Genomic DNA, 12,470 nt, shown 5'->3' with positions numbered 1-12,470 from the left:
CGAATATTGACGGGGTTCCAGGTTTCCGCGAAAAGATGAATACGTTTTTATACATTCTTGGAACCCTTCACGCTCACTTAAGAGGACGTCCAATGAAAGCGTTTGGATTTTTTCCTAAAAATGATTCGGGTGGTATTGTATGAATCAAAATTTGATTGTTACGTCACGTTTGGCAATATTCTTCGTGAGTATATACTGGAACGTTTTGAAAGCTTTACCGAGGTATTAAATGTTGTTGTTTTGATCAAACAGCTTTTCAACAATAGTCATATGACACTCTTTGAAATTTCCCAAGAACTGATGGAAGATTGTTTCGACAACTTGTCTTGAGAACACATCAGGATGTAATTATATCTGTGGTTATATCAACGTTAAGTGACGAAAATTGCTCAGTGCTGCGGAATATAGGCTTTCCTTAACTCTGTACAAAGATGAAAAGTGAACTGTTTTGACACAACTGAACATGATTATTTTCAGAGCTTGAAACATCTGATAAAATATAGACTTATCCGTAAAAAAACTCTTAACCTTGTCTTCACATGAAAAGCTGAGAAACCGTTTTTTAACTGACGTGTAGATTTCAAAGCACAGTTAAACCAGTTCACACCACCGAGTCTTAAGTAACTAACCATACAATAGAGCGAGGAACTAGAGTGTGAGGACTAGAAGTATCATCTGTCATACACCAGCATGACGGTGTCATGTTATTCTCAGATATATGACTGATAACACCCACTCATCGTTTTCAGTTGACTTGCCAGCATGGAAAATGTATGGTTGTGTTGTTGAAGGGTGTGTTACGTGGGATGAGGAGTCATTGAGATTATTGCAAGAAGATTTATTCCATATGCCATATTAGGCATTAGGTGTCATAAGCAAATGCTAAACGATCGCCAGTGTTGTTTGGTGTTCAACAGTAACCAATGTCTGGTGACGAGAGGAACATTGTTATGTTAAGCAGATCGATGTACTTTCACGAGCAGTGCGTTAGTTGAACGTGTAGACTCAGGGGCCCTTCTTCAGCGTGGTTGTGTAACGCCTGACCCTGTGTGTTTACGGCATATCGGCCAAGTGACTGCATGGGTAACGAGACGCCAGTTGTTCCCAACAGTGCTGTCTGCATCACACTTTCCGTCATCGCCGTTTTCGACAACATGCTAAACCCATGATATGTAAGGAGACAATGAAGCGCCTGTTGTGGGGTTCTGCGATGTCAAAATATTGAGTCTGGCACACTTTACGGCAAAGGCATAATATGCCAAGGGAAATAACCCCCATCTTGCGTAAAAACTAAGATTAGCTGGCCTTGAGTTATTGAAAAGGCAACGGCCATTGTTAATTGCAAACAGACACCTTTCGTTACTGTCCTTTCCGTGATTATCAAAAAGGTATGTTGTTTCACACTTCATCAAACATTGAACCGGGTTGGAATAGCACTTTTTGAAATTGACTCGATAGTTATGTGGTTCACTACCGCAAATAACGACATTTCTGACGTTAAATCAATGCTGCATTCTCCGTGTTGTTTACACCTACTAATGGAAACAATGACAACAACAGTAATATTATCGTCATCAAAAATAAAAAAGACCGTCCAGCACTACGTCAGTGACTGTTCAACGTTTCCACGATCCGCCCGAACACACGTGATCAGTCTGATCTGTCGTCATGTGACGATCCTGTGGCATTGCTTCCTGTGAGACGTTTGAATTGGCACTTCACCCTGTGAGAAGTGTGACTTGGTTCTGCTTCCTGTGAGAAGTGTGACTTGGTTCTGCTTCCTGTGAGAGGTGCGACTTGGTACTGCTTCCTGTGAGAAGTGTGACTTGGTTCTACTTCCTGTGAGAAGTGTGACTTGGTTCTGCTTCCTGTGAGAAGTGTGACTTGGTTCTACTTCCTGTGAGAGGTGCGACTTGGTACTGCTTCCTGTGAGAAGTGTGACTTGGTTCTACTTCCTGTGAGAAGTGTGACTTGGTTCTGCTTCCTGTGAGAAGTGTGACTTGGTTCTGCTTCCTGTGAGGGGTGCGACTTGGTACTGCTTCCTGTGAGAAGTGTGACTTGGTTCTACTTCCTGTGAGAAGTGTGACTTGGTTCTGCTTCCTGTGAGAAGTGTGACTTGGTTCTACTTCCTGTGAGAGGTGCGACTTGGTACTGCTTCCTGTGAGAAGTGTGACTTGGTTCTACTTCCTGTGAGAAGTGTGACTTGGTTCTGCTTCCTGTGAGAGGTGCGACTTGGTACTGCTTCCTGTGAGAAGTGTGACTTGGTTCTACTTCCTGTGAGAAGTGTGACTTGGTTCTGCTTCCTGGGAGAAAAGGGTAGCGGAAGCGCCCTGAGCTGATGAACCCTCTTTTCATGATACATAACAACACATAACAATTAGTTTCAGATCTTTATTGGTTTGAACAGCATTCTAAGCATGTGTTTTATATAAATATAAATTAGATTAAACAAGAGATCAATTTATCTGTAAATACCCGATATTTCTGCAGTAAATAGAAATAACACTCAATCAGCCAGAAGACATCTAAAAACATAATGGTTCCATTTGCATATTTCAATATTATCATAAAGTTAAAGGGAGCTGAATACACAATGCTCTTTCTAGCAAATATGGTATATATCACATTCGGAACTTCAGTGAGGTTAGATGTTGAGTCATCCGAGTTTCGAACCCACGTTATCAGAGACACCTAATCATTAGCACACAAAGGCAGCGATCTAAACCAGTCTGTTACCGCGGCTTCCGAACGAAAGTCAGGTCAGGGCAGAAAGAATTCAAATGTAGCAAATGTTCGGACACCCATGTGATAAATATGTAATTGCTATCACACACATACACAGTATTTAACGTTGTTACACTGTAACCGATATCATCGTACCTTTCATCACCAATGCATGGACCAAACGTACATACATGTAGGTAGGATCTCCCTGTAACAGCTTAAGTATCAGATGACGATGTTGATCATTTCATTGTCACGGGATTAAATACTATCGTCACATAGCATGAATATTGTTATTAGTGCAGGGTTAGGGTTAGGGTAACATCCTAGGAGGGACCCGTAAAGTGCAGGTGTGCCTGAGACTAAATAAATGATTTTATTCCCATCAGTCATTTTCGAACTGACGAGTCCAGGTTATGATGTTGAACTTCCTTCTGGTAAAGTAAAGCACACCCGTAAGTAACTTGAAACTGTAATGATGTACATACATCTACAAACAATGAAAGCTGCGGTTACAATATACAGATCTTATGAATAAATTAAACATACTGAGACTTGAATCGAAATGTAACATATAATGTTAAAATGTAGCTTACGTTGGATAAAATAAACACGTTTTATTAATGAGTACAACAAGGACTGGTCGTCTCGGTATAATGTGTATGAGTATTCATGCTTACCTGCCGCACGGTATCACAGTGAGCTAGCGCTGTAAAACCAGCTGGCACGAGTATCTAGTCGTACTTGTGCAAGTAGACACGCATGCACGTAGGCATATGAGCGAAATGCTCCCCAGGACTACTTTGATTCCTATTTCGCCTCACTCCACCTTACTGTTCCCGCCATCGTCATTCCACAAGTCACAGGTTATTTGAAAGGAGAACGTGACTCTCAACACCATATCACAAAGTGAACATAGACTTCACGTGCGTTCTCTTAGTGCCACATCGGCAACAAGTTAGTTAGTTAGTTAGTTAGTTAGTTAGTTAGTTAGTTAGTTAGTTAGTAAAAGATAAAATTAGTTCCTTACTGTGAACGCAATGATCTAGTTTAATCTTGATATGACTTTCGCTTTCGACACAAGTAGCCATGTATCGATTTGCCTTTACATCCCTGTGATCGAAATGTGAACAGTTGATTATAATATACTGCATATTGATGTTCCACGACCTTCTCCTTGTGTGAGCCAGTCAATTGTAGGGGGGAGCAGGTGGCGAGGAGGTTCTTCATAATACGTAGGGAAGTAGAGCCTGGAAGACGAAGGACGAAGATTGGGGGGTAACTCTCACTTATTATTTGTATAGGCTGGAATCATTGTTACCATTTTTGGAAACGCAAGTACGTTGCAGGATAAATATATTGTGCATATGAAATAATGTCCAAGTAGTTATTACTGAAAGATAAACTGGCAGACTTGTCCAGAATAAAGGGTTTTGGAGTGTTTTTTTAGCAATAATACCGATCATTGCTCGGAACACCAGGAATGGGCCTCATATATTGTACTCATGTGGGGAATCGAACTCTGGTCTTCGACGTGATCATGACTAGTGAACTCTTAAACAACTGGACTACATACAGATACACGCATGTTGATACGTACAATACTAATCAACGCCACGATGAATAGTTACACCCAGAACAATATCAAAAGTACGATGAATAGTTACACCGAGAACAATATCAAAAGTACGATGAATAGTTACGCCGAGAACAATATCAAAAGTACGATGAATAGTTACACCGAGAACAATATCAAAAGTACGATGAATAGTTACACCGAGAACAATATCAACAGTACGATGAATAGTTACACCGAGAACAATATCTAAGAATGAAGATTTTTGATATCCATAAAATCTTCATTCTTATGTATTTTCACTTCTAATGACATTCAAAGAATTGAGAACAATATCAATAGTACGATGAATAACTACACCGAGAACAATATCAATAGTACGAAAAATGGCGAACTCATTTGGTACTTCGTGGTAGGTTTTCTCTATCTCGAATAACATTGAATCACGTTTGATGTACGGAAATTACAGATGTACAGAATGCATATCGATGGAAGGGAGATAACCGTAAATCTGTATTCTTGTCGTCTACTAAAAGTTTCGTACTCACGCCTCAAACAATTCAAAATTAACTTTGTGGTATTCGGCAACGTAAATACGTTGTTCACTGGTCCCACGAGGCTCATGGGTTAATGTACCCAGGCTCAGGAAACATAAACAAACATCAAGGGTGTATCAACTCATGAGCCCCGAAAGACAACTTATGATACCGTTACACCCACCTGATGGCTGTGACCATGGTCCGACCCATGTGTTTCGTCGTGTAGTGGTCGGACCTCTCGGGGTTAAACCCGATGTTGTCGTTGTCGATGAAGGGATAGTGCACAGTCTCTACTCCAAATATGGGCAAACCTGAAATACGGCGATCAATCCATTGTTTAGGAGGCATGAACCGGCATGTGAATGGAGAATAGAACCCCATACCTAACAATTTACATAGCGGCAATGAATTTTCAAAAATACCGAAAAGTCATCCGATGTCTCACGCGTTAGAACGATGATGCCAGCCGACGGAGATATACATTTGTATGAGTAATCTTCACAGGTATTTAGCTTGGTTAGGCTGTAACAAGGCTCCCCTCCTCCCCAGGTGTTTTGAATATGTGACGAAAAATTGCATGCCAAGTTATCGCGTTTCATATTCTTGTAATCAATAAAGTAGGTGCGTGTTGTGGAGTATTCGCTAGTGGAAGGGATCCACCTGAGTTAATGATGCTTCTTTATCTGTAAACATCATTTGATTACACTATTTTCACTAATGTTTCTCAGCCCAAAATATGAATTTATGAGCTCCATTTCTCGAAATGACTCACTCCTCCTCCCCACCCCCTACCCTCCCACATCAATAACATCAAATCTTACGCGTAACGGAGAGCCAGGCTGCAATCCTCATCATCGTCTGGGACATGGTTTCGAACTTCTTGATACCAAGACGTAATGGCGGGAAGAGGCGTGACGTCAGTTTCGTGGAGGCGTAAGACGGCATTTCCGGGGACTTCACGTAAAAGATGCGCAATATCTTCACGTATTTACAAGCCCAAAATGTTCCGTCAAAATCATCAGTCGAGTCGGAGTTGACGGTTGTCTCCACTGAAATACACACACATTGTTGTAACTAACTCACGGGATCATAAGGGGAAAATATAAAGTAAACAATCCCCAGGTCCTTGTTTCTTTATATTCAGTCATTAGTTTTAGAAAGAGGTGCGGGTGTTTTGTAGGGGTGAGGGCTCCAAGGAAGGGTGGGAAGGGACCAAATCGGTCAACTGTCTTGCATACTTACGATTTATAATATTCTCGTGTGATCGCACATCTCTCGTCTCTATATTCACAATTTTTACTCCCTGCGAAAATGTAAACAGATATACACCATATAATACATTCACACGATGTAACATTGGACTAATGTTTGCCACTGGACGAAAGGCAATGTGTTTTGAACGATGAAATCAGAAGTTGGATATGTCTATTTTCACATTTTGCTTACAATTCTATTAACTGCGGCATAATTTCAATAAGGAGGAAGCCTATACCGATAAGACAAACTGCTTAGTTTGGGTGGCCTTTTCGGCTGGATTCTCATTCTGTGAAAGTGAATGTATTGTTAACAGCAAACAGCAATAGTAATTCCTACGTGTTTATAGGGCTACACGTTCTGTGCAATGTGATTTCCAATATATACATATATATACATATATGTGTGTGTGTGTGTGTGTGTGTGTGTGTGTGTGTGTGTGTGTGTGTGTGTTTGAAACCACCAAATAAAAGTATATTTGTTTTGTATACATAAGTCTTAACAGTGTTTATCAACAGAATCTAAGGCTAAATAAAAAAAGTGACGCATCAGCGCGTCACTTTTATTTGTACGTGTAACAATTTTCTGTGGCCATTTACAAAAAAATACTTTTGACTTTGCCGGGTCATCCATTTGTCCACTAGAATGAGTGTCTGCAACTAATTAACAGGTGCTTAACTTTCCAAGCTGTATGTCTGAGAAAATAATAATGTCTTCCTCCCTCGTCACTTTTTTCTAAAAAAAATATTACAAAAAGATCTACCTCCCTCGTTAATTTTGAAATAAATGTCATTTGGGAACGACATCATCGCTATATAACAAAACAACTAGAATTATTTATCAAGATTATTATAGTTCCTAATCGGTGGGTAAAATCGTCGAGCTGAAACTCGACTCCTCTACAGTTGCCATTTTGTAGATTTTATTCAATGTACAGAGTGTCTGGTAGCAGAATCACCCTGTACTTGCCTCGACTTGGTGATATATCTTTATACTTACGGATTGTTGTTGTAGCCACATCTGTGCTTTAAGTAGAGATGCACTGAAGGGTTCAAATACCGCACTTCCCACAAGTCCAGACTGTCTGACGATATCTGGGACGACGTCTTTCATGTCTGTGGTTAATGGAGCAATACACACTGACATCAACCTGGTCTTGGGAACTGATGCGTTGTACATTTTACACGTGTTTCGCAACGTGACAAGTTTTATGTGGAGATTAAAAGTTTACAATTAATTATGTCAAATTAGATCATACGTACGTATTTCTTCATGTTTGGGCTCCCCGAGGACGTAGAAGATTCTGATGATCTGACAGTTTCGTCTGAACAGACCAGTTCTGCTTGCTCCCAGTTCCACAAAGCTCGTCTTCTCGGGATCACGGTCAGTAGTGAATCCCGAATACTTTATGTTTGCTGTTTCGATGTTTATAATTGAGCCTGAAAGCAGAAATATAATATTCGTCTTATATCAATACGAAAATATTACATTCATCAGTTTTATGACAAGTTATTACGTATACCTAAGTAATCACTGTTTGACTTTCATTTGAGTGTCATAGAAATTTAGGCTCTTGTGTGTGCAACGTTCGAAGTAGCTACTGGCCCGGACGCCAACTGAATGTGAATCAGGGCCCCGTTTCACAAAGCTCTCGTAAGCCTAAGATCTCGTAACTTTTCTCGTAGTATCCGTAGCTCCTGTGTTACAACATAGGAGGCACAATGGCTATGAGAAAACTTACGAGATCTTAGGCTTAAGAAAGCTTTGTGAAACGGGGCCCTGGCTAGTAATATATTGGTAAGCTAGCTGGAAATCTCAGACAAGTTGTTCTTTTTTTAATACACATGAATATAACGAAGTCAGTTAATAAGGTTTTAAGATTATCTTTTGCACTAGAATTGAGCAACACATTACAGCAGTTTTTTTCAACCTGTATGTAACTATTTATATTGTTTCCAAAGGACCGTAACCTGCCATCATTATTCACCAAACATCACACCAATTCTGACCGATGTGCATTTTAATATTGATACTGGACCAGTGAAGTATAATGTGGGCTAGTAACATTTTTACTTTACTTTACTATTCAAAACTGATTCATACACTCCATACAATGGAATAAATCCCGAAACAATAATATCTAAAATCGTAAAGGTCTTTGAAGTGATATCATGGCGCAGTGCACCGCTACAATTTCCTGTTCAGTCCACCAAAATATCGTCGTTTCTGAAATCATTTTCAACATAACATTTTAGCTATTGCATTGCAAACGATGTTCGAAATTAATCACTTGCTAACCAGTCACCCCAATGAAATACGAAAATAAGCCTCTGGGGTAAAAACAGGGGCAGCAATACTACAACCTTGCAGTGGCGATTTCTTCAGGTCTTCGTTTAATCTATCGATGGTCCTTGCAAGTCCTTCAAACGTTGTGATGATATCCGTTGCCCTTCTGCGTGTCCAGTAATGCATCTGGGGTGTGTGGAACATGTTGCCGTACTGATACGCCTGTAATTCCACTTCCTTAGTGGCAGGCACAACATTCTTTAGTCCGAGCTGTTGAGGGGGGGAGTTGCTCTGCTTCCGAGTTAACCACATCCTAACGAAATCAAAGAGCATCTGATATCTGGAATATACACTCTGTTTCTAATATTAGCTATGTCAGGAAACTGAAATCCATCCGGTGCTACGATTTCCACCTGTATCACAATGCATGATTTGTTTAAAATGATGTACTCCTGGCTATGGCAAGTGGATCTTTGCAGTGATGCGAGACATTCTTATGAGCAAAACCCTTTTTCCTGTCTGTACTATGAAATGAGTGGTCACAGATAAAATGGATAAGTGGATGTATTAAAGAAATACCTCAATCCCAGCACGTAGACGTTAAATCCATAGGTAGACTGGTGTATTTTCATTGAATCCAGGTCAATGTAAGGGCCCTTATCCACCTTCCTCTCTACTGTCTCACACTTCCAGCATTGCAGGCCCGGGTTGGCCTGAAGCCATAGATTGGCGCCTTGCATGATGTCACTGAAAATTTTTCATAACGTCTACGTGAGATCTGGCATAGTCCGACATAGATCGAGGAGGTATTCAACTGTAGATGTATACTGTATACGTTAGAGCAGGTAATCGGTACCACAATACCTGGTCTGTATCATTGCAACAGGTGGCTAATTAACTGTGTGCTGTATCCATGTAACCTCTCTAAACCAACAGTGAAAGTTATGTCTTATCAGTATAACTGATTAACTGTCCTAGGGCAATTATTTCTATTAATAAATAATGAAATTGTGCTTATTTTGATAATCCCCATCATGCCTAATATATTACACACGTATTAAACAAGCATGCTCCCGTTGTGTAAGCCTTTTACCCACCTTCCCTACGGTGGTTATCTAAATACATACATTGTAAGGGTGTTTAACCTATACATAACCCCCACGTCCCATCTATCCAGCGCACTGCTCACTCCTCGCCTGTTACCTCTTTCAGTACAACTGAACTGAGATGTAGTTGTAGTGGGATGTGTGTGTATGTGTGTGTGTGTGTGTGTGTGTGTGTGTGTGTGTGTGTGTGTGTGTGTGTGTGTGTGTGTGTGTGTGTGTGTGTGTGTGTGTGTGTGTGTGTGTGTGTGTGTGTGTGTGTGTGTATGTGTGTGTGTTGGAGACAACCTGTTAAACTGCAGCGTGGTATCCCAATGAGTTGGAACTATGAAATACACATCACTTACCTAAACTTTTGAAAGACTGGGGCTATGTTCGCATGCATATTCCCTGCATTCAGGATGCGAGGCATGATGTCGATGTAAGCCAGGGGAGGTACCTCCGGCTGTCCTTCGATAACAGACGACTGATTTGAACCCATAACTTCTTCATAGGACGGTGGCGCCTCCACCCCTTGAGGGAGGACCGGGGCAGGGGGAGCCACTGAGGTAGACGCATCTGGCTGACTTGTTTGTTTGGGCTCCATTTGAATGGACCTTCAGTGATAAAGACCGTAGTAAAACAGATGACCATTAAACAGGATGATATGAGCAGAATCATACAGGCATCGAAATAGCGGAAGATTTTAGTGAGTGAGTATTGCAGCACGGGGACAGCAAGATTCACCAAGGTTTGTATTCGAATCCAGGCCTTTAGCGTTTCAGATGAGCGCACTTTAACTATGTGATAGTTATGATCACCTTCGTTTAACATGGTAATATTACAATTCAGTTGTAATAAAGGGAATATCGGTTTTGTATAATGCCAAAGTGTTTTTGTTTTAAACAAAATACGGAAGCTTGAAAACAGAAAAAACCTATGTTCCGAATAGACAAGATAACAAGACTAACTTCCGGCGATGTTCATATTCACGTGAAGGAGTGTCGAACAGCAATTGTAAGCAGTGTCGCACAGCAATTGTAAGGAGTGTCGCACAGCAATTGTAAGCAGTCTCGCACAGCAATTGTTCGGAATGTGGGATTTCAGGATTAATGAATGAGTTTGATTTTACGCCTTTATTAGCAATATTACTGCCGTGTCACGGCAGGAGACCCGAGACTTCACATACTGTACCCATGTTGGGAATCGAGCCCAGATGGTCGGTGTGACAAGTGAACACTTTAGCCATTAGGCCAGGCCCTGACTAATTAGGTATCAGTGTACGGATCACGGAAAAGGATGTCACAACATTCTTTTCCCAGGGCTTCCTCGTACGATATAAGTCAACAATATCCAGAGAATGGCGCTCACTAAACCTTTCCCTGAGACAACTTACCTGATTCACTTTAACCGACGAAATTTGTACTAAACGATTATTCACTGAGATATCCCAATAATATGTTCCACATAGCCAGTGATATACCCCATGCCTTGCGCAAGTGGCGCGGTCCGAAAATAGCTGTCCGCCATATTGAAGGTCGTTGTCACTGACAACTGTAAACAAAATAGACTAGTCGCATGACAAGCGCTGTCGTCAGATTTGGCTGGCGTATATTATCGGACGCTATGAGGTTGAAGTGCATTTACTTACGATGGTTATATGCATACATAGTTGACAGATCACTGGAATCACTAGCCTTCGCAAATATGTGGAACTATATTTCTGTGCTGATCTGTTTGTACGATCAGTTTGACATTTGAGCTATACTGTACCCATGACTATATTAGTAACTGATTTTATCATTAACTTTGGGATTGAAATGGCTGTGCATACCACAGCTGCCTGAACAGAGAGAGAGAGAGAGAGAGGGGGGGGGGGAGAGAGAGAGAGAGAGAGAGAGAGAGAGAGAGAGAGAGAGAGATTCGTGTCCATGTGTTGAAAATTGTAAATACGAACTGTGGGCGTACTGTTGTGTCACATATGTTATGGTCTGTGTATGTGTGTTGGTTGCTTTTGTTGTGTGAGAGTGTGTTTGTGTTTTGTTGGGTTTTTTTTTTAGAATATATAGTATACAGTATACAGTATACACAGTTTCTTCCTACACAGTACACAGTATGCAGTATACACAGTTACTTCCTACACTAAATGATCGTATGGATTAGATATCAACGTTTCCGACATTCTACAAATGACAGCAAAGAATATGCATGTGTCTCGCGTATGTGCGAACCGTGATTGCGTGTGTGTCTCCCTGTGCGCGCATGACTGTATGTGTATACGTGCGTCTCCCGTATGTGTAAGTGTGTGTATATGTTTGTGCTTTTATTATGCATCTGTTTCTCTCTGTCCGTCCCTGTGCGTGCGTGTGTGTCTGTCTGTCTGATGGCCATGTCATAATAATCTGTGGCCACGTGTCCATTACACGTTATGGCACAATGTGGCGTGTCACTGTCACATTTTAATTCGGACTCTGAAGGTGAGTACCTTCTAAAATGTCAAGATTAAAAGCCAAATGAAGCTAGGTGCCTAGGTTAATCATAAGACACAATGTCGCATGTATCATGTGAAAAACACCCACTTTTCAATACGCTGAAGATTTCATAATACTTCACCCAGACTGTGATTTCTGGTGACACATTCGTTAATGATCCAGTACTTTTCTTCTGCATTTACAGTCAAATACTGATGTGTCGAACTTCGAAATACCAAACTTACGCTTATCTCGAAGTGGAAGGAAACTTGGTCACGAGTAATTCATCCTTTGTCATCGATGTACTTACGTAGGTGACTTGAGCGTCTAAAGAACGGTGTGGTAAATTTACTTTGCGTTCACACTGAAATTATGTACCGTGAAACAGTAAATAAATATACTGAACTGTCTACTTTTTCTCTGAACTTCCACAGAGAAAGATGTTCTATTATCTCGGGGGCTTAAGAAGCCAAACACATTATCAGATACTAAAATGTATCCAATTAAAGGATAAATTCTCTTATCGACTTTGAGCTGC

At 40.8% G+C, this 12,470-nt stretch overlaps 1 protein-coding gene across 1 annotated transcript; it reads right to left on the bottom strand.

Annotated features, from left to right (window-relative positions):
- Positions 1-2,377: 2,377 nt before the first annotated feature.
- On the bottom strand, positions 2,378-11,013 carry LOC137272527 (uncharacterized). Its single transcript, XM_067804916.1, has 10 exons — positions 10,858-11,013; positions 9,830-10,078; positions 8,959-9,126; positions 8,457-8,692; positions 7,356-7,532; positions 7,093-7,208; positions 6,082-6,142; positions 5,661-5,888; positions 5,021-5,150; positions 2,378-3,974 (listed from the first exon to the last, which is right to left on the bottom strand). The coding sequence occupies exons 2-10, from the start codon at positions 10,066-10,068 to the stop codon at positions 3,863-3,865; spliced, it is 1,467 nt and encodes a 488-aa protein (XP_067661017.1). The 5' UTR covers positions 10,069-10,078; positions 10,858-11,013; the 3' UTR covers positions 2,378-3,862.
- Between the last annotated feature and the right edge of the window lie 1,457 nt (positions 11,014-12,470).

Source organism: Haliotis asinina, chromosome 2 (assembly GCF_037392515.1).
Source record: "Haliotis asinina isolate JCU_RB_2024 chromosome 2, JCU_Hal_asi_v2, whole genome shotgun sequence".
NCBI classification, from domain to species: domain Eukaryota; kingdom Metazoa; phylum Mollusca; class Gastropoda; order Lepetellida; family Haliotidae; genus Haliotis; species Haliotis asinina.
Note: the sequence above shows the minus strand (reverse complement) of the source record. Positions and strands in the feature narration are given on the sequence as shown.

Bases quoted from the DNA above. Each gene is read 5' to 3' on its own strand.
- LOC137272527 (XM_067804916.1), bottom strand. From the start codon at position 10,068: ATGGAGCCCAAACAAACAAGTCAGCCAGATGCGTCTACCTCAGTGGCT. The intron at 9,127-9,829 runs GTAAGTGATGTG...AAAAATTTTCAG, and splicing joins CCAGTCTTTCAAAAGTTTAG to TGACATCATGCAAGGCGCCA. The intron at 7,533-8,456 runs GTTGTAGTATTG...TTCTGCTTTCAG, and splicing joins GAAGAAATCGCCACTGCAAG to GCTCAATTATAAACATCGAA.